General features: G+C 42.2%; 1 protein-coding gene across 3 annotated transcripts; it reads right to left on the bottom strand.

Moving 5' to 3' along the window:
* Positions 1 to 386: 386 nt before the first annotated feature.
* Positions 387 to 24,919, bottom strand: PPT1 (palmitoyl-protein thioesterase 1). 3 transcript variants are annotated; one of them, XM_069477754.1, is made up of 9 exons: positions 24,796 to 24,919; positions 19,797 to 19,906; positions 19,447 to 19,574; positions 19,048 to 19,118; positions 17,197 to 17,299; positions 5,780 to 5,870; positions 4,832 to 4,930; positions 3,106 to 3,177; positions 387 to 1,802 (listed from the first exon to the last, which is right to left on the bottom strand). In XM_069477754.1, the coding sequence occupies exons 1-9, from the start codon at positions 24,917 to 24,919 to the stop codon at positions 1,680 to 1,682; spliced, it is 921 nt and encodes a 306-aa protein (XP_069333855.1). In that variant the 3' UTR covers positions 387 to 1,679. The 3 variants fall into 3 exon arrangements, with proteins under 3 accessions (XP_069333855.1, XP_069333856.1, XP_069333858.1); XM_069477755.1 differs by lacking the exon at positions 3,106 to 3,177; XM_069477757.1 differs by lacking the exons at positions 19,048 to 19,118; positions 19,447 to 19,574; positions 19,797 to 19,906.

The following is a 24,919-nucleotide window of genomic DNA, read 5'->3' on the forward strand; positions in this document are numbered from 1 at the left end:
TGTCCAGGCACCTAAACAGAGGACTAAAACCTCCACTGCAGGCTGGTTTTAGGTCTTGATTTATGTAAGAATCTTGCACAGCATTGCTAATGTAAATTTCAGTTTTTTTCTCTAGACAAACAATTACCAAAATATGCAACTTTTTTTGGTGGGAAGAGAGATTGTCCTGTGATTTCTACCCATTCCCTGAGGCCTGTGGAAATAAACCTTTATGTACTTAAAGTTATACAGAAAATAGAATAAAGTTAATACCAAACTTGCTTAGTTATTTACCTATGATATTTGCTGTACGGAGATATAAAAATATTGATAAGAAAAATGACACCAAGAATAAGAAACTACTCTTTATTTTAGACAACCTCATAAAACTGTTTTCACATCCCCCCACTTCTTGTCCTTAATCTTCATCTTTTAGTTGAAGAATGGGGCTTAAGAAAGAAAGGAAAAACCATAACGGGTAAACTTAGTAGCACTAATAAGGTCCTTGCATCAAAGCATAGCCAATCATTTCTCTAAACTTGCATTCCACAGAGCAGTCTTCTATTAAGAGAAAGTGTTAGTATATTTTCACAGAGTGGGGGCTATGATTTCTGTGCTCAAAATGTGTAGGAGATGGTAGATTATAGTTAATTTCTGTACTGTAACAGGAATTCTCAGAGTGCTTAGATATTCTAATGGAAGCTAACCTCCAAAAAGAGAAAGGGAGTGTGCAATATTTTCTAAGCTTTTTGAGCAAACAATTCTTTTCTTACAGAACATATCAGAAATAGTTTGGAGTATGCTGATAAATTAGTTTTGAGGGATGGAAGTTAGAAAGCCCAGTCTCTTCACATTGTTCCTTCTGTTCTATGTTAAAGCCAGCAGTTATCCAGACTCTAAAATCCAAATCTAGCATCCAGACCACAGGTCATGCTGAGAAAGGGCAGGTTGGTCAAGGATGGAATGGAAAGAACTAGCTGCCCCATTTTTCACTCACTCCTACATTTTCTTCACCCCCTATTTAGGTTATACAAGATGTACATTTCCTCTCTTAAGCAACCCTTCCCTCTTGTGACAGAGCAACGAATTCATCACTACCTAAGGAGACCAAATGGTGCTGCAGAGGCAAAAGGGTAGGCCAGTGGGATTTGGCTAATTATTGCTAAGATGGCATGGAAGGCAACATACCCAGAGAGGAAGGCAGCTTTAAGAAAAATTACACAGAAGCATCGAAGCAATACTTTTCCAAACACTGGTTAAATCATCAGCCTTCTCCCTGCTTGAAATGTGGCTAGCCTTCCCTGAAGAAGACATTTGCCCTTAGAATCTATCTCACTGCTTTAATTTGTTCAGTCTCCTCTGGGCCTAGGGATAGTTCTGGCATTAACCTGCAGCAGACGGCCTTTCTTAGCACTGAACTTGATTGACCACAACAAAAGGTTGTAAAACAATCTCTATGGTTATTAACTAATTAAATTTGCATTTAACACCATATGGCAAAAGGAGGCAAGAAAGGATAAGAGCAAAGGATAAGATTGGGATCTTAGATCTTTCCAAGTAGGGCATGTCAGATGATGATAGGAGAGAAGGATTAGTTGCAAGCTGGATCTGAGCTCAGACTTGGGCATGAAGGAAACTGTCTCCCATGTGGTTTGGAAGAGTTAGGGGCTCCCTGTGCTGTGTTACGAACTTCAAGAGTGTCATTCAATGAAGGGTATAATGTTGGCATTAAACCATTCTTCAGACAGCTGAAGGTGGTCCCCTTCTGTAGCCAGAAACACTAGCTGTCCTGCCTTGTCCATTTCCTTTAACCCCAAGCGGTCCTGCAGAAAGAAAGGCCATAATTAATCAAGAGGATTCTCAAAGTTTTGGAGTAAAACAGTAAAGTAATGGAATGTTAACTTGAGATACATTCTCAAAATGCAATTTGTCCCGAGTATTAAAATTGAGGTATACTGTCAAAAATGCCAAAAAGGAAACTTCCCTCTAGTTTTTTCTAAATATTAAAAATGTATATGCAATTGAGATTGTTCTACATAGTTTTATATTGTGCTTTCTGAAAAGCTTCCCAAAGCTGGAGGACCACCGATTAGTGGGCACGCTATCAGCAAAACTACCTCAGAACATCACAGGTAAGCGGGACTGAGCCAGAGACAGGAGAACATTAGCTAGATAGCTTAAAACATATCCAACCCTTGGATAATAAACCTGGAATACTCATATCCTGCAACTGACAATGTCGTCACCCATAGTCCGGGTGCCACAGAATGATAAGCAGTTACGACAGTGCCACAGTGGTGCTTCTGCTGTGGCTGCCATCAGTTTGAGTTTCACAATAAGGAAGTTCTTAGTTGTAATTTTTAAAACTTTTTTTAATTAGACCCTAGCTTCTCTTTCTTTTTACCTTACCCAAGCTGAGACACTAAATGTAAGAGAAACACCAAGAGAAGAGACAAATGGCCTCTGAAATAACTTGAAGGAATTCTAGTTAGATGACTCGTTTAAATGTTCCACTTGTGCATTTTTTTTAGAGTCTATCTCCAATATAAAATTCTTAGAGTGTGGAAGGCCCCAGAACTGGAGGTGGTGAAATATTGCAATTTCTACTTGAGACAGGACCTCCTATTAAATAAAATTCACAACTCTAGTTCCATTCAACCTCCTACAAGAGGAGTTCCCCTTGTCAGTGCCTAATTTAAAAACGACTTCACATTGATAAATGTTTTAAGGTAACACCCCTCTCGTCTATGTTTTCATCATGCATGAGGGCTTCTTGGATTTGGAGCAGACTGCACCTCAGCAAAGGCAGCCAGTGCTAAACCTTTTTTTATCAAAAGGAACGAATCAAATGAAGTTTTCCTTGTTATTGCTTGAAAGCCATGAGGTACAGGTCCTTCTACCTGCAGGATGTAGTAGTTTTCTATAAATTAGTGCCTGCTAAGCTAGAGCAACAATCAACAGCCTAACAAGCCTCGCCCATGTCATATACAAGTCAGGTGCTTAATGAGCATGCAGTGCTCTGGGTGTACAGGACAGGGCTCTAGCACCAAAGAACCTAGCAGCTTCAGGGACCGGGAGCTGAAAGAGACGGCACCAACCTCCCAAGACATCTGTTTCCCCAGTTACCTGTGTGTACAGGGTGGTCTCCTGTAAGGGAATGGTTTCCTTGGCTTGGCCACTTCTATAAAATCCAAACCACTACCGGAAAGGAAGGAGAAATATGGTCCAATGAGACATGTAGCACACACCGCCAAACTAATTTGAGACTGGCTAGTAGCTAAGACCACCAACAAACTGAACTTTTTTTTTTTTTTTTTTTTTTTGAGACAGAGTCTCACTTTGTTGCCCAGGCTAGAGTGAGTGCCGTGGCGTCAGCCTAGCTCACAGCAACCTCAAACTCCTGGGCTCAAGCGATCCTCCTGCCTCAGCCTCCCGAGTAGCTGGGACTACAGGCATGCGCCACTATGCCCGGCTAATTTTTCTATATATATATTTTTAGTTGTCCATATAATTTCTTTCTATTTTTAGTAGAGATGGGGTCTCGCTCTTGCTCAGGCTGGTTTCGAACTCCTGACCTTGAGCGATCCACCCGCCTCGGCCTCCCAGAGTGCTAGGATTACAGGCGTGAGCCACTGCGCCTGGCCAAACTGAACATTATAAGGTTAAAGCAAGAAGGAAACATGGACAGGGCATGTCTTGAGTCATCTTTTCAAGGGTGGATCCTGAGGGATGAATTAATCTTTCCAAAGAGGTTTCCACTTCCCCAGAATTTCTGTTTCCTACATTTATGGAGTAATAAAGGTAAAAATTCCTGTGTTGCCCTCTAGACATTCGAGGATAAATATATAGTCTTGTTTCCAAGATGCTTCCAGTCTGGGAAGGCACAGAAACAATTCAGGGTTAACCACAAGGGTCAGAAAACTTTTTTGTAAAGGCCAGATACAAAATATTTAGGCTTTAAGGGCCATATGGTTGCAACTACTCACTGTTGCCCTGTAACAAAAGCAGCCACAGACAATATATAAAAAATGACTAAAACTGTGTTCCAATGAAACCTTATTTATGGAAAAGGAAATTTGAATTCCATATAATTTTTACATGTCAAAAGTCTTGATTTTTTTCCAACCATTTAAAAATGTAAAAACCATTCTTAGCTTGTGGCCCACATAAAAACAGGTAGCAAGCTGGATTTGGTCTGTGGGCCAGTCTGCCAACCCCTGGTGATTTGACATAATGCGACGAGTGTTCTAATAGAGGCTGATGATGATGAGTCTACAAAAGTGAGCAAATTCTGCTTGGAGGGGGCATGGCATCCTGAAGAAAGTGACATTTGAGTTTTGCCCTTGACAAATAGAAGCTTGTCAGGTGGGGAAGCCAGGGAAGGTCGCTCTAGATACAGAAAAGCATGAATGAACAAAGGCATACAAAAGAAAAGGCACATGCTAAGTTTGAGGCATTACAGTAGTACAAGATGGCTTGACCAAAGTGTATGAAGTGGGTAGTAAAGGGACATTAGGCTGGAAATACAAACTGAAGCCAGATCAAGGCAGACCTTGAACGCCAAGTTTAGGAATTTATAGACTGGGCTAGTGGTTCTGAGCATTTTTTGGGTCTTAGATCTCTGAAAACTGATTAAAACTACAGACCCTTCCCCAGAGTGCAATTATATAATTCTGGGGTGGGGATAGGGGATTACAACCCTTGGTGTCCCATTTATGGACCTCAGGTGAAGAACCCTGTTCTATACAAAAGCTGGTAGAAAGGACTGAAGGTTTTTTCCCCAGCAGGCAGCTGTATTTTAATGCCATTTTCTCCAATAGTCTCCTGGCATGTGGCCTAAATAGTATCTTACCTCAGAATCTACAGGGTCCACAATGGAATCATTGAGGAATTTCACCATCACAAACTTCTTCAGGGCCATCAGGTTTTTCTTGTAGGACTCATTGACACCCTGGAAGAAAGGCCAGCAGCACCTCAGGATCATTACCATTAGGTACCAGCAGGGGGTTAAAACCTTTCAGTGCTCTGGTCTCCCTGGTCCTGGGCCACCATGTTTCTTCCCCATGGGTTTGGGCTGTTTTCCAGCTTTATGCCCAGAATATACCTTGTACAGCCATTTCTTACCATCCTACCTGACATACCACAACCATGGCATACAGGTGCATCCATGAATCTGTCACCACATACCACTGGCATCCATCACACAGGTGAAAGGCTTCTAGTCAGAGAAAGCCAAGGCAAAATAAACTGCAAATTCTGACTGGTGCTGCTATCTATTCTGTGTTGTTTTCTGTTTGTTTTGTTTTTTTCCCTTCAAATTTTTTGTTTAAAAACAAAAACAACTGCTCCCCCAAAAAAACCCCAAAACCTTCCAGATGAGCCTAATATAAATTGAGCCATCTAGTTTACCACAACCTCCCAAACCATGCTCATGTCTGGGACATATTGAGTGCCCTCTACAGTCTCTCTTCTAGGTAAATCTTTCTTTTGGGAAAACCTTCCTCATTAAGATAGCAGCTATGAATTTCCACTTAGCCCAGCCAGCAACCCAGCAACCTACTGAGCTTATCCTGCTGCTTCAACGCTAGGAAAGGTCAAGAACTTGAGGGAAGAAAGCCAAGTGAATTTCAACCTCCCCTCAAAGGAACCAAATCTCACAGGTACTGCCTCCCAAAACACAGAACTTCTGTTTCCCAGATTCTGCCCAGGATAGTTTGGGTCAAATGTCACTGCTGATTTGGTTATGATGACCTGAATAGAAAAAAGAATGTACAACTCTGAGAGCCTGGTTGGTGCTTACCCTCTCCTGATTGATATCTGCCAAGAAGATGCTGTGGTTGCGGTACACATCCTCCTTTATGGGGTCATGCCAGTATTCTGCTTGCACCAGGCTGCAGGAAGAAAAAAAAAAAATGAAGGTAATCAAGCTGCATGTCAGCTGGCAGGTCCGCCTGGGGCATGCCCAGTGCAAAGGCCACCAAGAGACTTCAAAAGGACAAAAGACCAAAGCCCCCAAGTCCCACGCCTTGCCCTCTAGTAGGGAAAACAAGACTTCCACCTACAAAATGCTTCATCAACAAGACACCTTGTTGAGACAAGCACAGACGATTCAGCATAGTACAGAAAGTATAAAAGATTTCAGAAAAGGGCTTACCAATGTTTGGTTCCCCTATGGCATTGAGCTTTATCACACTTATCATGCCTTCCAGTCATGGTGGCACATGCTGTCCCCTCCCCTAACCCCACCTCATCCTGCAAGACTCAACTCAAACATCACCACCTCCGCCTCTTCCTCTCCATCCAGTCATCTATCGCATCAGTCATCCTGCTATCCTTAGACTGGGATGGAGGTCTAACTTCTCAGTCACAAAGCATTTAATACACTGTTGAGTGATGGCACCAGTTTTCAGTATTCTAGTATGTCGTGCCATTTTCCAGTACAAAGGACAAATACTTGGTTGTTATAATACCATTATTTCAGATACAGATCAGCAGTTCTGTTCACATTTATTCTCTCTCCAGTCTCTTTCCAATTCCCCCTTCCCTTCCAGCCTCCATCCCTCCAAAAGGGGCACCTTTACCACAAGGCCTCCTGGGGAAAGAAGGAAATTAGAACATGAGTGGGGCTCTGTATCTTGGGCTGGCAGGGAGAGAAATCAGAATTTCTACCAGAGGAGCTCCCAGCCAGAGTGGAAGAGCTGTCCAGAGGTGGCGGTCCTGAAAGCTCCACTCAGCGGAGCGGGTGGCGCTGAAGCCCAACGGCACCAGCTACATCAGAGAAGGTGGCAGCTCTCACGCCCAGGAGCAGATAACACTGAGGTTACGGGAAGCAGCAGTCTGACTGTCAGCAGTGAGAGTGACATTCTCTAATGTGTTTATAAATGTATTTGAAATCTTTTAAATGTTTAGTCTCCCTGACTTTTAAAAATGTAATGAACTCTGAACATTTATAAAATACTGCTATTAGTACTGGTCTTGTCCTTTTAGTAGCTGTCACTTAAATGTGAGAGTGCTGGTTCCCTGTCTCTCCCCTAAGGACTAAGCTCTTTGGCATATAGCACGTGCTTGGTAGCAAGGGTTTGCTGAGTGAAATGAACTGATAGAGGGAAGTCAGACAAGCTATGAAAGAAACTGGCCCTGAGGGAGTGGCAGGATTTAGATACGAGGAGAAGGGAGGGCAGCACAGTTAGAAGAAGAACAAAGGAAGGGGAAGCTTCAAGGGGTGGGCAGCGGTGTCAGATGCTGAGAAGTCACTGAGCTGGCCAATCAAAGCTTATCAAAAAATGTAAGACGATGAATGCAAAGGTCTTCGAATTGCAGTGGGAGGCCTGATGGCTGAGGATGAAAGAATGAATGAAAACGGCAATCACATGTCACCTTTTAGTGTGCAAAGGAAACAGAGCTAAGAAGGGGCAACAGGAAGAAATGAGGGACACTTTGATTTGTAAGAAACCAGGTGCATGTAGGACGGCCGAGGAGGGGGCCGAGGAGATGATGAGCAGAAGTTGGAGGTACTGCAGAAGGGGGGATATTGTTTGGGACTGGGGGGCGGGAGGGTTCTTCTGGAGGCAGACAGAGAAGAAATATGGGATTGTATTATTATCATATTTTTTTACCACTGAAAGGGCAAATTCAGAGAGAGGTTAAATAACTCCCGAGCTACCCAGTCAGCTGTAGTAAAAGTAAGAGCCTGAACCTGTCAGAGTCCACACTTTTGCCAGTGCACCACACTGAAGGGGTGGGAAAGGACAGCTCCCAGGTAGAACTTCCCAACCACAAGACCACAGATGGTGAGACAAGCCTTATCATCTTTACCTCCTCTAGCTACTGTGGCTTAGTGATAGCAACACTCGAATAGCACCTTCCACATACCATACACTTTACAGATATTAACCTATTTAACCCTTGTAAGAATTCCATGAGGTAGAAATATTAACAAACGAGGCAAGGAGGCAACGACACCCAGAGTGGTTAAGTAGCTTGCCAGGTCATACTGCTTGTAAGTGCAGAGCCAGAGGGGAACGCGGGGAAGCTGTGCTCTCAACCAAGATACTGTGCTGCCTCTGCTGTACACGGGGGGCAGACAGCACCCGCTTCACGTCAGACAGACCAGGTTGCAATCACAGGGATTTTACCTCTCCGAGCCTGTGCTATAAAAATTAACCAAGACAAGTGAAGCTCCAGTGCTGTATCCACCCATGGTAAAAATTCAATAGAAGAGTGTAATATCAGGACTGTCATTATTCTATTTTGTTCCTCCTCTCCCTCATTGTGAGTCCAGCTACCGGTATCGTTTGCGCAGGGAAATGCTGCTCAAGGGCCCGGCTTAAGAGAGGTAAGAGCCTGAAGGAAAGGAAATGACGGCAGAGGAAGATGTGCTGAGGTGATGGCAGAACTCTCTACGGAATTCCAATCGAAATCGCAAGATAATGTTTGATGGCATTTGACAAAATAATCCTAAAATTCAGATAAAACAGTAAGAGCCCAAGAACAGCCAAGACTTAGAGAGTTAGGTGAAAGTTGTTATGGTAAATTAAACAGTGTGATAATGGGGTAGAGACAGACAAACAAATCAATGGAACAGAATAGTCCAGAAACAGACTCAGGCACAGAACCCCCCCAGGTAGATGAAATGTATGAGAACAAAAAACAAAACTGTTTAAAAACTAGAAGAATATACGGGATAGGAGCATAGCTCTGAGCAACAATCATGTAGATTAATAAATTCAACCAAATCTAAGTGAAAAGCTGCTGTACCAGATGATGGCTGTACAATACTGTCAATGGAATTAATGCCACTGAGTACACACTTAAAAATGGTTAAAATGAAGCCAGAAGCAGTGGTGCATGCCTGTGGTCCCATCTACTCGGAAGGCTGAGGTGGGAGGATTACTTAAGCCTACTAATTTGAGTCTAGCCTGAGCAACACAGTATGATCCCATCTCTTTAAAAAAAAAAAAAAAACAGGCTGGGTGCGGTGGCTCACACCTGTAATCCCAGCACTCTGGGAGGCCGAGGCAGGAGGATCGCTCGAGGTCAAGAGTTCTGAGACCAGCCTGAACAAGAGCGAGACCCCGTCTCTACTAAAAATAGAAAGAAATTAGCTAGACAACTAAAAATATGTAGAAAAAGTTAGCCAGGCATGGTGGTGCGTGCCCCTAGTCCCAGCTACTTGGGAGGCTGAGGCAGAAGGATTGCTTGAGCCCAAGAATTTGAGGTCGCCCTGAGCTAGGCTGATGCCACGGCACTCTAGCCCGGGCAACAGAGTGAGACTCTGTCAAAAAAAAAAAAAACAAAAAAAAACCCAGAAAATGTTGTAATAAATAAATACCTTAAGAGTAAAAAAAAAAAAAAAGTTAAAATGGCAAATCTTACATATATTTAACCATAACTTAAAAAATTAATAATGTAATTTACAAAAAACTAATGACTTACATACTTTAAATGGGTAAATTGTATGGTATATGAATATCTCAATAAAGCTGTCAAACAAACTTGCTGTACCAAAAAAGACACCATAAACAAAATTAAAACATATGCCATAGACTGGGAGAAGGTAAGCGCAACATATCTTACAAAGAAAGTTTTACTACAAAAAAAAAAATGTCTGTCTGTGTGTGTGTGTAATACAAATCAATGAAAAAAGACAAACCACCCAACAGGAAAACAGGCAAAGACTATGAATAGACAATTCACACAAAGAGAAACCTGAGTGGCCAATAAACAAGAACAGATGCTCAATCTGACTGACAGTCAAGGACACACGGATTAGCATGAGTAACCACTCCACATGCATCTGACTGGCAACAATTTTAAAGATATAAGATCAAAAGTTCGGCCGGGCGCGGTGGCTCACGCCTGTAATCCTAGCACTCTGGGAGGCCGAGGCGGGTGGATCGCTCGAGGTCAGGAGTTCGAGACCAGCCTGAGCAAGAGTGAGACCCCGTCTCTACTAAAAATAGAAAGAAATTATATGGACAACTAAAATATATATATACAAAAAATTAGCCGGGCATGGTGGTGCATGCCTGTAGTCCCAGCTACTCGGGAGGCTGAGGCAGGAGGATCGCTTGAGCCCAGGAGTTTGAGGTTGCTGTGAGCTAGGCTGAAGCCACGGCACTCACTCTAGCCCAGGCAACAGAGTGAGACTCTGTCTCAAAAATAAATAAATAAATAAATAAAAATTAAAAAAAAGATCAAAAGTTCGTAGGAATGGAGAAAGCAGGAACTCTCATACTCTTTTGGTGCCAATATAAATTGGTACAACCACTTTGGAAATATCAAATAAAGTTTAAAATTACACGCTAATAACCACTGTAATAATAGCGCTAACATACCCTGAGTATTTTCAAGGTACTGTTCTACGCACTCTACATACTTTCTCTACAACCCACTGTAGATTACTGCCCTATAATTATTGCCCTAGTTTACAGATGACGAAATGGAGGAAGGGAGGTTAAGTATGTTACTCAATAACTGGTAGAGCCTATGATGTGGATTCTACTAGTAGATAAATTCTTGTTTAAGGATGTTCACTGCAAACTGTTTGCTATAATGAGAAACTGGAAGTGCTGAAATGTTGCAACATGGGCAACAAGACACTGTGGTGTAGTCATATGACAGGACATCAGCAGTTAAGAGGAATGAACTACATGTATGTGTAACAACATATTTAAACCTGAAAAACACAATGAGTGAAAAAAATAATTTGCAGAGTGAAATGTACAATAAGATATCCATTATATAAAAATTTAAATATACAAAGTAACAATATATTTTGATTATGGATATGTACATATATAACACCAATATTTTTTAATGGACAGAAAGAATATGCCCTAATTTTTTTACAGTAGTTATGGAGGGAGGGCAGAGAATGGGACCTGGTAGAGATATGTATAAGAATTCAATTTTATCTGAAATGTTTCAGTTCTTTAGAAAATCCTTAGGCAAATACAGTAAAATATTAATTCTAAGACCTAGGTACTTAATACATACATACCTCATCTTATTGCACTTTGCTTTATTGTGCTTCACAGATACTACATTTTAACAAATTAAAGGTTTTATGGCAACCCTGAGTTAAGCAACTCTACCAGCGTCATTTTTCTAACAGCATGTGCTCATTTTGTGTCTCTCTGTCACATTTTGGTAATACTTACAATATTTCAAACTTTTTCATTATTATTATATCTGTTATGGTGATCTGTGACCAGTGATCTTTGATGTTCCTATTGTAATTGTTTTGCGGTGCCATGAACCACACCCATATAAGATGGAGAACTTAGTCAACATATGTGTGTGTTCCGATTGCTCCACTGATTGGCCATTCCCTGCCTCTCTCCCTCTCCTTGGGCCTCCCTATTCCCTGAGACACAACAATATTGAAATTAGGCTAATTAATAACCCTACAATGGCCTCTAAGTGTTTAAGTGAAAGGAAGAGTCCAAAGTCTCTCACTTTAAATCAAAAGCTAGAAATGATTAAGCTTAACGAGGAAGACATGTCAAAAGCCAAGAAAGGCCAAAGGTTACACCTCTTGTGCCAAACAGCTAAGGTGTGTATACAAAGGAAAAGTTCGTTTTTTGGAGACAGAGTCTCGCTCTTTCACCCTGGCTAGAGTGCTGTGGTGTTTGGCCTAGCTCACAGCAACCTCAAACTCCTGGGCTCAAGTGATCCTCCTGCCTCAGCCTCCCAAGTAGCTGGGACTACAGGCATGCACCACCATGCCCGCCTAATTTTTTCTATATATTTTTAGTAGTCCAGCTAATTTCTTTCTATTTTTTAGTAGAGACGGCATCTTGCTCTTGCTCAGGCTGGTCTCGAACTCCTGACCTCGAGCGATCCACCCGCCTCGGCCTCCCAGAGTGCTAGGATTACAGGCGTGAGCCACCACACCTGGCCGAAAAGTTCTTGAAGGAAATGAAAAGTTCACGCCAGTGAACACATACATGAATAAGAAAGCAAAACAGCCGTATTGCTAATATGGAGAAAATGTCAGTGGTCTGGATAGAAGATCAAACCAGCCACAACATTCCCTTAAACCAAAGCCTAATCTAGAGAAGGCTCTAAATCTCTTCAATTCTATGAACGCTGAGAGAGGGGAGGACGCTGAAGAAGAAAATTTTGAAGCTAACAGAAGTTCGAGAGGTTTCAGGAACGAAGCCATCTCCATAACACGAAAGTGCAAGGTGAAGTAGCAAGTGCTGATGTAGAAGTTGCAGCAAGTTATCCAGAAGATCTGGCTAAGATAATTGATGAACGTGGCTACACTGAACAGATTTTCAATGTACATGAAACAGCCTTATAACAGAAGCAGATGCCATCTAAGCTTCCACATCCCCCTTCCCGCCCCTCCCCTGGACTACCTGCCTCTGCAAGTCTCCTACCAGCCATCTGTCAAAATGAGATGTTACCTATACAAAGAAATTTTAAAAAGAAAAAGCAAAACACTCTACAAAATTAGAAAAGCATCCTAAGAGTTAATCTGTAAACAAGCTATTGAGAACTGAGAATGCATTTTCCCATGGAAACTGTTATAAATGGTGAGCTGTATCTGGCTCACAAGCCTAGTTCCTCTACAATGTTATGAAACCTATTTCAAGTCATTCCTCTTCTGCGCATCTCACTGTGGCCCCGCTAGTGTCTCAGCCACCACCCCCTCTCACCTAGTCCACCGCCACAGCCCCGAACTGGCCTGTTTTTCCTCTAGCCCCTTACAGTCCAGTCTACAATGCAGCAGACGTTTTCCAAACGCACAAATTGGGCCACATTATTCCCCTGCTTAAAGCCTCCCATGATGCTCAGAATAAAATCCCAACTGTTTATGTGGCCTACATATCCTTGCATCATGGCAGTCCCCACTTTTCTGTCCACCTCTCCCCATCTGTCACTCAACTCTGGTCACCCTGGCCCAGAAACAAGCCAAACTTGTCCCAGCCTCAGGGTCTCTGTGTCTGCTGTCCCTCTGCCTGACCCCTCTTTCCTTAGCTTCTTCCATGCTCCTTCGTCTCATCCTTCAGATCCCAATTTAACCATCCCTTCTTCAAAAACCATTCTGGGGCCAGGCACGGTGACTCATATCTGTAATCCCAACATTTTGGGAGGGCGAGGTGGGAGGATCACTTGAGGCCAGGAGTGTGAGACCAGGCTAGGCAACAGAGCGAGACTCTGCCTCTATAAAAAACAAAAAAAATTATCTTGGCGTGGTGGCGCATACCTGTAGTCCCAGCTGCTCATGAGGCTGAGGCAGGAGGATCACCTGAGCTCAGGAGTTCAAGGTTACAGTGAGCTATGATCATGCCACTGGACTCTAGCCTGGGCAACAAAGCAAGACCCTGTCTTTCAAAAACCAAAAAACCAAAAAAAACCAAACCATTCTGTCCAAAATAGGTACCCCCTCCACTACTCTCAACTACTGCATTTGTTCATTTCCATCACGGCTTTATCACTATTAGAGGTTATCTGGTGCAACTGTTTACTTGGAGACCCCTTTCCCTGCTAGTATGCTACTTTGTGAGGGCAGGGACCCGAATTGTCTTGTTCTCCATCTATCTAGGAAGCCTATAACAGGGCCTGGCAAATAGCAGTAACTCCGTATTTGATGAAATACTTTATAACTGCAACTAAAAGTTAGAGGAAACAAAACCATTACAATACTTATGAAGGAGACAGAAAACTAAAGTTGAATATTTTAAAAACAGTGAAAACAGCTCAAACCTGCCTGCTTAATATGAACGGAGCACTGCACTAAATACTTTATTCCCAATTTGTTTAATCCTCACAACAGCCCTGCACAAAAGTACAACTATTAAGTTCATGTTAGAGATAATGAAAAGGAGGCTCGCTGGGCACAGTGGCTCACGCCTGTAATCCCAGCACTTTAGGAGGCTGAGGCAGGAAGATCATTTGAGGCCAAGAGTTTGAGACCAGCCTGGGCAACATAGCACAACCCTGTCTCTACAAAAATTTAAAAAATTAGCTAGGTGTGGTGGTGTTCACTTGTAGTGCCAGCTGCTTGGAAGGCTGAGGCAGGAGGATCACTTGAGCTCAGGAGTTGGAGGTTGCAGTGAGCTATGATGATGCCACTGCCAGCGTGGCAGAGTGAGACTGTCTCTTAAAAAAAAAAAAAAAAAAAAAAACGAAAGAAAATGAGGGCCAAAGACACCCCCAGGGCCACACAGCTAGACAGCAGTGGAACAGAGGCTTTTCAGCAACCCCCTAGCAAGAGGGTATGGAAGTTCTTTTTCTTCCCTTCCAGCTAGTCGTGGGGCTGTGAGGGAGTGCACTGCCAGGGATTCTGACTCTGCGTGTGCAGCGTCACTGGGATCTACTCTCTATCCCCGGTGTCCTGGGATTTCACAGCAACAGACCTCGGTGTGGGTCCTTTTTCAGTCCTTGCCGTGGGTACTTGGCAAGCCCTTTCATTCTGGAAACTCATGTCCTGTAGTTCTGGGAAATTTACTTGTGTTACTTTTTTGATAACCCCAACATACCCTTTCCTCTGTTCTCTTTTCGAAACTCCTATTAGTTAGATACTAGACTTCTTAAACTGCTTCTCTAATTTTTATCTCTTTTCCCTTTTTCTACCTCTTTGAATGTTCATTTGTTCAAATTTCTAGAGATTTCCTCAACTTTATATTCCCTTATCTCCAATAAATTTTTTATTTTGGTTATCATATTTTTAATTTCCAAGGACTCTATCCTATTCTCTGATTGTTGATTTAATTTGAATTCTGTTCTAGCATCTTGGAAGCAATCTCTTTTTATCTTTCCAAAGATAATAACTATAGGCCTTTAAAAACAAAGTTTTCTTCTGCTCTTTGAATTGCCATCTGTCTTTTCCAAGTTCCTTTTTATTTTTTGTTGGTTTTGGTCTGTCTTTCATGTTGGACACTTTCCTTAGACATTGAGTCTGACTGGGGGCTCCTGACTCAATGCTCACACTTCAGTCCTACAAGGCTGACGGGAAGCTCTTCACAGGAGAGCAGAGCTTATCTGCAGGTGCTTATCTAGAGCTCAAGGTAGGGTAGCTGGGAGGAGTCCTAACTTGCTGAAGGATTCCAAAACATCAATGTGTAGGTCTTTTTTCTTGGTCAGTCAGTTTTTTCCAGACAGGGCTCCCCCAAACTTCTGCCTGGCTCCTAGGAGTGGAAAGGGAGGAAAGGGGACGTGCTTTCAGTGTGGCAGCTCACCACCATTCTGTGCTTGTTATCTCTAAGTCTGGTGCTTCTCTGGTTAAATTGCCCCAGAGAATAAACTTTTCTTCTCTTATCAGGGTGGGGAAGGAGTCGTCACTGGGATGTGCATGCAAGGGAACTGGGGAGTCTGATCATCCCTTCTACAGATTTTTAATAAAAAGCCCTGTTTTCAGCCTCACCCAAAAGCACGTTCCAAAGTACCTTATATCTCTAATTCCTCAGCCTTTCTGGAGCTATAAAAAGTGAACCTGAGGCCGGGCGCATTGGCTCACGCCTATAATCCTACCACTCTGGGAGGCCGAGGCGGGTGGATAGCTCGAGGTCAGGAGTTCAAGACCCATCTCTACTGAAAAATAGAAAGAAATTAACCAGACAACTAAAACTGTATAGAAAAAATTGGCCAGGCATGCTAGTGCATGCCTGTAGTCCCAGCTACTTGGGAGGCTGAGGCAGGAGGATCACTTGAGCCCAAGAATTTGAGGTTGCAGTGAGCTAGGCTGACGCCACAGCACTCTAGCCCTGGGCAACAGAGTGAGACTCTGTCTCAAAATAAATAAATAAATAAATAAATAAAAAGTGAACCTATCCCCTTCTTGGCAATGTATCCTTCTACAGACATAAATGTTTCAACTTTTTCTGCTCTGCTAAAATAGTTCTCACACTCATTCATCTGCTCTCTTTCAAAAACACGTTGACATCATTTATCATCTCTTATCGCCTCTCCTGTTCCCTTTGCCCTTATGGGCTTATCCCTTTTTATTCTTTTGCCACCACTTTATTAAAGTTTAAGGAGAAAGTGAAGATAAACATATCAACCTACTCCTTTTAATCAGTGTGTGTGTCCCTTCTCACCCCCTACTGACTGCTCATTTATCATCACTGACATAATTCTGATTGCCAAGGGTTGTGTTTTGGTTCAAAGAACAAAGAAATACAAGAAAGAAAAGGATGGGATTTTTTGAGGTATCTGGGCAAGAGTTACGAGAATAAAGAATAAATAATGAAGTTTAAAACACCGTGTATATCCAAGAGAACAGAGAATATGCAAATTCCCTGTTGAAGAACTGAAACTGACTAGGCAAACCAGGCAAAGGGTAAAGCTGGATGTGGTTTGAATTGCCTTCAAAAAGGAGGCAGCGATATAGAGCACCTTAGTTTTCTATAATGACCAGCAGGTGGCACTGTTGGCCCAAAACAGCTTTGTAGCTGTATGCATAGCCAATGGGTAGGAAGGGAAAACAAAGCTAGCCGTAAATTGTCCCGATGTGAGTCATTCACTAGGGTGTACCTTGGAAAATGGCTTCAAGGATGTGTTATAATGAAGGTTGTTATTTGACAAGAATGATACACTCAAAAACCCACAGGATAGATACCATAACCATATTAGTGGATCCCAAACGCCAGCTATCACCTAGAATACTCCAGATCTACTGAATCAGAACTTCTAAGGATAGGGCCCTGGAATCCATGTTTAATGAACTTCCAGTGGTTCTGACGTATAATTAAGTTTGGAAACAACTGAACAAGCACACACTCCAAAAATAATTCTGTATATTTTTAAATAACCGAATACATTTGAGTAGTTGGGGACACTGATGTAGGAGTGACATCTCACTGATGACAACATAATCTGTCCTCTAAATACTAACAGTAATTCCTTGAGTTTAGTACTTTCTAAGGGCTCTTTTTGTTTTTTAAAGGATGGAAATTTTCAGTTCCTTGGTATGGGCCAAAATAAATAAATAAATAAATAATAAAGGATGGAAATTTATTGTTATAATTATATTCTTCCTACACAGAAAAGTGTCCTTGTTTTCTTTCTTTCTTTTTTTTTAATTAATAGACTTTTTAGAGCACTTTTAGGTTTACAATAAAATTGAGCAGATAGTACCAAAAAATATCTCATTTGAATATCACTAGCACCTACTCCTGGAATCACTGTTAACCTGAAAGTCTGCATGACATTTTCATGCAGATACAGAAAAGGTTTGTATCCTTTTCCACTAACCATACTTACCGTTCTTGAACAGCTTTGGAATAAGCCCCAGCATTCAGCGTTTTTCTGATGAAGTCACAGATGTGAGAGCTCTCTCCTGGGCATCGAGGGAGTCCAAAAACACCTGCAGTAGTAGAGGACAAACATCCATTCCTGCAGTAACCATGTACCGAATATCTACTGTGTGCAAGGCACTGTGAGAAACAAAATGAACAGGACCAAACCCTGACCTCATTCATTTACTTCTCATGAAAATAAAGCTTTTCAACTAATCATACAAGCAGCTTCCTCCTGAAGCTCCCACGCTCTCTTCTGTCTGAGGACTTAGGCACCCACCCACCCCTGGGGAGGTGCGGCTCCACCTCTGCATACTGCATCACAGGGCTAGACCCACTCCATCTCTCAAGTCTTAGGGGAGGGAAGTCCTATCTTACTACCCTTTTCAAGCGGTGACCATGTCCCTTTCCTTCCCCTCCCCCAGTTATACTTCATCCTCAGCATCCTCATCAGTAATGCTGTTCTGAGTCCCAGGCACAATTCTAAGCACACACTGGCAATAATTAATCCTCACAACCACCCTGTGGAGTAGGGTGTTACTTGACCCCTATCACTGATTGAAAACTTTAAAACAGGAAGGTTAAATACCTTGTCCAAGGTTAAACGATAAGGGATGGAACCAGGATTCGAACACAGGCAGTCTGGCTCCAGAGCCCACACCTTTAACCACCACAACCACTGGTCTGTCCCTCAAACAGTATCCTGGTTAATTTTTTATTTTTGTTTCTTAAGAGTCTGAGTCTTGCTTTGCCCAGGCTGGACTGCAGTGGCTATTCACAGGCGTAATCACAGCTCACTGCAGCCTCCAACGCCTGGCCTCAAGCCATCCTCCTGGCTCAGCCAACTGAGCAGCTGGGACTACAGGCACGTGCCACTGCATCTGGAATTTTTTTTTCTTTATCATAGTTACCACTATCTGTATTTAGTTTTTTGTTTGCTTGTTTTATGTCTATTCTTCCACCACCAGAATGGAAGTTTCATGAAAGCAGGGACCTTGTATGGCTTGATCCTGGCACATAGTAGGTTTTCAATAAATATTTGTTGAATGAATGAATAATAAAGCTGTTTTTACCACCTTGTGTTTCTATAACACTTGTACTTTTTAAACGTATTTTCCTACCTATAATTTCACTTCATCCTCTGAAAAATGTCCACAGGATGGGCAGGGCCACATTTTAGTTTCCTCTATCTATGAGAGGGACCCAGGACACCAAATTACTTGCCCATGAGAAACAGTTAATTGCGTGAATCTAGGTTTCCTGATTATAAGGAGAATCCTTCTGCTCCTACATTATACCAGCTAATAGCTATATCCATCACAATAGAGATAAAATTCTATTCCAAAGATACATCCTTCCCCCAAAGTATGTAATTCTGTCTAAACAGAAAATCTACTGTTTCTCAAAGGGTTTAATCTCTACAGTTAAATTTATAGACAAAAGAGCTTTCACACTATTTTTTGTCTGAGCCTAAATTCAACAGGATATCACCAATGTCAGAAACCAAGAAAGGTCGTTAGGTTTTCCTAACTCCTCAACCACCACCTGCCATGTGGCTGTAACCATCTCACCTACATGAAATCATGTCAATTAAAATGGAGAGGAGTAGATGGCAACCTAATGATTCACGGCGTTTCAGGCCTCTGGAATCCTGTCTCTTCCTAGGTCTTCAATCCTGGCTAGTTTGTTATAAGCTAGAGAAACAGGATCTTGCAAGAATGGCTGATTTCTTGTGCAAAGAGAGCTGCTAGATTTTTAAAAATCAAATAATTGTATGTTAGAATAGAGAAAAAGGAGGCGAAGAGGTCAAAGTTACCTTGATGTTGTCCCCCAACCGAGATCAGATTGATCATGGGAGGTGACGGGCATCGCTGAGCCACTGCCCTCCTGCAGAATATACGGAGTTATCAGATCCAACTGTCGCATGGAAACGTATCAACCACAATCAGTGTCACAGGTTAAGCTACTAATCCTCTGGGGTTCCCCAAAGCCACAGAGTTTCAGGATTTTCCTCTGATATGACCAAACACAAATATTTAAATTTCCATAGAAAATAAATTAAGTTCCATAAAGCTTCTAACATGGGAACGTTTTAGAAAATTTCCCTTCCAAGATAGGTGAGAATCCCAAAAGAACTGGAGGAGTGGATTTATGTCAATAAAAGAAAAAAAATCAATTCCATATAAATGAAAAGATATAATAAAAAGGGACTTACAGAAACTGGCCTCCCTGGGAGAATCCCATGGCATTGTAGCCTTGCTGCAATGCTGGATCCTTAGCAAGAATCTGACAGACTGTTGTTACTTGGGAATTGACATTCAAGAAGAAGCTATTCTCCACATCCTAAAAAAGGAGCCACAAAGAAATGAAAGGATGGGACTGCAACCCACCCATCTTCTGTAAGAACTGAACGCATTCAGGTTGGTATCCTCCCATAAACCACACAAGAGTGAAAATATCCTTGTACAATTTGCTGCTAAAAATACAAGGTAAAGCATTTTAATAGTACATTCTATGTAATTAGTCAGCAAACCTTCAAAGGAACAGAACTGTGAAAGGCCTTACCTCTATCATGGTCTTCCCAATCTCTAAAGATAAGACGTAAATTCCAGGTATTTTCTTCTCAACCATTTTTTTAACAGCACCCATGCTTAAGGGATTACAACAGCTGTCTCCTAGCCAACAAAAACAATGATGGAAACTCAGGAATCAAAACAACATTATTTTTAAAAAAGCTTTCGCGCCTCAAAGGGCATTATCAAGAATGTGAAGAGACATGGCTGGGCGCGGTGGCTCACGCCTGTAATCCTAGCACTCTGGGAGGCCGAGGTGGGCGGATCGTTTGAGCTCAGGAGTTCGAGACCAGCCTGAGCAAGAGCGAGACCCCACCTCTACTAAAAATAGAAAGAAATTATATGGACAGCTAAAAATATATATAGAAAAAATTAGCCGGGCATGGTGGCACATGCCTGTAGTCCCAGCTACTCGGGAGGCTGAGACAGGAGGATCGCTTGAGCTCAGGAGTTTGAGGTTGCTGTGAGCTAGGCTGACGCCACGGCATTCACTCTAGCCTGGGCAACAGAGTGAGACTCTGTCTCAAAAAAAAAAAAAAAAGAATGTGAAGAGACAATGTACAGAATGGGAGAAAATATTTGCAATACGTATGTCTGATAAAGGTTCAATATTCAAGATATATAAAGAACGTGTACAACTCAACAAAAAGACAAACAACCTAATTTAAAAATGGGAAAAAGACTCAAACAGATATTTCTCCAAAGATATACAAATGGCCAACAAGCACATGAAACAATGTTCCATATCATTAGTCATAAGGGAAATGCAAATCAAAACCACAATGAGATACCATTTTACACCCACTAGGATGACTCTAATAATATTTTTTTTTTGAAATGGAAAACAACAAGTATCAGTAAGGATGTGAAGAAATCGGAACCCTTGTACATTCCTGGTGGGAATGTAATGTGCAGTCGCTGTGAAAACCAGTTTGGTGGCTCCTCAAAAAGTTAAACATACAATTACTATATGACCCAACAATTCAACTCGTAAGTATATTCCCAAAATAAATAAAAACATACCTCCACACAGAAATTTATACATGAATGCTAACAGCAGCACTATTTGTAATAGCCAAAAGGTGGAAACAATCCAAATGTCCATCCATGGATGAATGGATAAATAAAATGTGGTATAGCCACACAATAGAATATTATTCCTTTATAAAAAGGAACAAAGTACTGACATGTGCTACAACTTAGATGAACCGTGAAAATATTACTTTAAATGAAATAAGCCAGGCTCAAAAGGTCTCACATTACGATTTCTTTTATATGATAAATGCAGAATAGGCAAACCTATAGAGAGACAAAGAGTAGGTTGGAGGTTACCAGGAGATGGGAAATGAGGAGTCATTACTTAATGGCTACGAGTGTGTTTTTCGAGGTGTTCAAAAGTTTTGAAACTAGAGAGAAGTGTTGATTGCACAACATTGTTAATACACTAAATGCCACTGAACTGTACACTTTAAAAAGGTTAACTTTATGTTCTATGAATTTCACCTCAATTGAAAAAAGAAAAAAGAACATTTTTTGCTACCTTTCTCATAGAGAAATAACAAGTTTCAAAAGCCCATACAATATAATTGGGACACCAAATTTACAACTAAAAAATAAGCAGAAGTGTACATTCCCCTTCCTTACAGATATTTGGGGTAAACAGATTAGATTTCTCTTCAGGGCTGGGCTAGGGAGAGGAAAGCAAAGTGCCCAGGGCACAGAATTTAAGGAGGCACTCACTTCCAGGTTTGCGGCAAGAGCTGACCTTGAACTTACACAAATGTGGGAGTGCCTCCTTAAATTTGCACTCCAGGCACCTCCTTGCCTCATCCTCCTCCCAGACTTGTTTCTTTTCCTGTTTTAAGGAACCAGAACTAGGAACTAGAAGCAAACTGGCCACTGAGTGGGAGAAGCAGACTGAGGTAATTTCCCATTTTGAACTTTTCTTTCTTTCTTTTTTTGCCCTGAGACAAGGTCTCGCTCTGTCGCCCTGGCTAGAGTGCAGTAGTTCACTGAAACCTCAAAGCCCTGGGCTCAAGCTTCTCCAGGCTTCTCCTGCCTTAGCGGAGCAGCTGGGACTACAGGTGTGCGCCACCACGCCCCGGCTAACCATTTGAACTTAATCATCCCATTTTCAACCTGAGAGAAAGCTTAAGAACCAGTTTTTAAACAAAGAAAAGCCATGCGGGGGTGGGGAAACTGCAGCCTTCTGGTTTCATGAATGTTCTTTTTTAAGCATCTAAGGAGGCAAGAAAAGCTTCATCTTTCTCTACTGCACCCCTTTTAATAAAAGGACTTGCTCTGTAAAATTTGGATTCAGTCAAAAGGCAGCACTTAAGGACCTACAAGGCCACATTTCACCTTAAGGCCACAGGATCCCCACCCCTGGAAGAACCCTGTACTCCTTCTATTTCTCTCATAACAACATTCACCACACTGAACTGTAACTGCCGGTTAGTTAACCACCTCCCCTGTGGACTGTCAGATCTGGGAGGGCACAAAGCCTCTCCCTATCTTAAGTCCTCTTTTACCCGCTGTAGTAGTCCCAGCTGTAGTAGTCCCAAGGCGTGGCACAGAGCCTCGAAAGAGTTGTCTGTATTTGCTGACTCTAATTCTTCTCCGTATATTTTTCTTTAACCCATTCCAATAAAGCTCTCACTCTCACCATTCCCCCAAGACTTCTTTTGTCAAGATAATGATCTTCTTATTGCTAAATCAAACAATCTATTCTCAGCCCTTAGCTTCCTTAACCCATCAATAAGATTTGATACAGGTGATCATTCTGTTCCTCTTGAAACATTTTCTTCACTTGGCTTCTAGGACACTGCACTCTCCTGATGTCCCTTCACCTCATAGGTTGTTCTGTCCTTGCCTCCTTTGCTATTTCCTCCATCTCCAAATATTGGAGTGCCTCAGGGCTCACTCCTCTCTGTACTCATTCCCTGGGTGATCTCACCCAGTTTAAAGGCTAGCCATATGCCAAAGGCTCCCAATTTAAACCTCCAGCCTGTATCTCTGTCCTAGACTCCATGCTCCAAGTGCCTCTACAATATCTCCTGGATGTCTAGCAAGGATCTTAAATGTATTAAATCCAAAGGCAAACTCTTTTTTCTTTTTCTTCTCTCTTTTTTTTTTTTTTTTTTTTTTTTTTGAGACAGGGTCTCATTTTGTTGCTCAGGCTAGAGTGCAGTGGCATCATCATAGCTCAATGCACATCAAACTTCTGGGCTTAAGCGATCCTCCTGCCTCAGCCTCCCAAGTGGCTAGGTCTACAGGCGCACACCACCATACATGGCTAATTTTTCTATTTTTTGTAGAGATAGGGGTCTCACTATATTGCTCAGGCTGGTCTCGAACTCCTGACCTCAAATTATCCTCCTGCCTCAGCCTCCCAAAGTGCTAGGATTACAGGCATGAGCCACTGCTCTTCACCCAAAAGCAAACTTTTGATCTTCCTTCCACTCTAAGTCTGCTTGCCCTAAATGCTTCCCTACCTTGGTAAAATGACAGCTTCAGCCTTTCAGTTGTCCAGGCCAAAACCTGTGGAGTCACCTTTGGCTCCCTTCTTTCTCTCTCACCTCACATCAGATCTGTTAGCAAATCCCAAAGGTTACACCTTCAAAATATATCCAAGCTTTGACCACTTCTCAACACCTCTACTGTTACTATACAGTTCCAAGCTACCATCATCTCTTTAAATTATTGCAATAGCTTCCTAACTTGTCTCCCTGCAACTATCCATGACCCTTTACAATCTATTCTCAATACAGCAACTAAAGTAATCCTTTTAAAATGTAAGTCAGTTCATGTTACTCATCTGTTCAAAAAGTTTCCCATCCCACTCTAGCCAAAGTCCCTGCATTAATCTTAGTAAGCCTAACAATATTTGCACCCACCCCTCCTGCCCTCTAACCTAACCCATAATTTCTTCCCTTTATTCAGTTCCAGCCACACTGATCTAAATGTTGTTCCCTGAACACACCAGACATATGTCTGCCTCAGGGCCTTTGCATCTGCTGTTCCTACTACCAGATATCCAAATGGCAACTTCCCTCATCCACTTCAGGTTTTTGCACAGATGTCACTTTCTCAGTTCTTTCCTGACTTTGCACTATAAAAGTGCAAGCCCCCACCTCCATTCTTTATCCCTCTCCCAGCTTTATTTTTCTCATTTGCACTCATCACTATTTGACATACTATGCTTTACTTACTTATTTTATAGTCTGTCTCTCCCACTGGAGAGTAAGTTCTAAAAGAGCAATGAATTTAGTCTGTTTAGTTCACTGCTGTATCCTCAACACCTACTAGGTGCTCAGTAACTACGTGTTACTGTGTAAGCATCCCTAATCCAAAATTTAAAATACTCCAAATTCCAAAAGTTTTTGAGCGCCAACATGACAGCACAATTGGAAAATTCCATACTTGACCTCATGTGATGGGATGCATAAAATTATTTAAAATGTTGTATCAGTTTACCTTCAGGCTATGTGTATAAGGTATGTGTGAAACATAAATGAATTTCATGTTTAGACTTAGGGTCCCATCCCCAAGATATCTCATTATATATGTGCAAATATTCCAAAATTTTAAAAAATCCGAAACATTCTGGTGCCAAGCATTTCGGATAAGAGATGCCCTGTAAGTGAACTGTAGGTACCTACCAAATCTCTGTTCGATGTATGAAGGAATAAAAGCATGGACGCGCCAGTTATATAGCCACAGCCCACTGCACCCTGATGCCACTACTGTGAGAATTAGACGGCATGTAAAAACCCAACGCAGTGCACAGCTCTCTCTTGAGAGCTCACCAAAAGAAGGCTCCTTCCCCTTTCCCTTTCCAATGCAGAGTAACCCCGCAAATCCTAAAACGTCAAGCCATCTGGGTGCTGTAGGACCACTGTCCTCGCCTTCCACACTGGCATTTTGCAGACGCGAACGCAGCCTGGGAGAAGAGTTGCCAAGCCCTTTTGGCCCTCTTCTCACTCACTCACCCATCCCATGCCAGATCACCAGCGGCAACGGCGCGGGCGCGTCGAGATGCCCCAGCGCCACGGCAGCGCAGGACCAGGGCAAGAGAGCGACGGCCAAGAGCCACAGGGAGCCGGACGCCGCCAT

Source organism: Eulemur rufifrons, chromosome 8 (genome assembly GCF_041146395.1).
Source record: "Eulemur rufifrons isolate Redbay chromosome 8, OSU_ERuf_1, whole genome shotgun sequence".
Classification (NCBI taxonomy): Eukaryota; Metazoa; Chordata; class Mammalia; order Primates; family Lemuridae; genus Eulemur; species Eulemur rufifrons.

Excerpts from the sequence above, each read along its gene's own strand:
- PPT1 (XM_069477754.1), bottom strand. The coding sequence starts at position 24,919 with ATGGCGGCGTCCGGCTCCCTGTGGCTCTTGGCCGTCGCTCTCTTGCCC. Across the intron at positions 19,907-24,795 it reads GGTGATCTGGCATGGGATGG|GAGACAGCTGTTGTAATCCC; the intron begins GTGAGTGAGTGA and ends TTTGTTGGCTAG. Across the intron at positions 1,803-3,105 it reads AGACCACCCTGTACACACAG|GACCGCTTGGGGTTAAAGGA; the intron begins GTAACTGGGGAA and ends TTCTTTCTGCAG.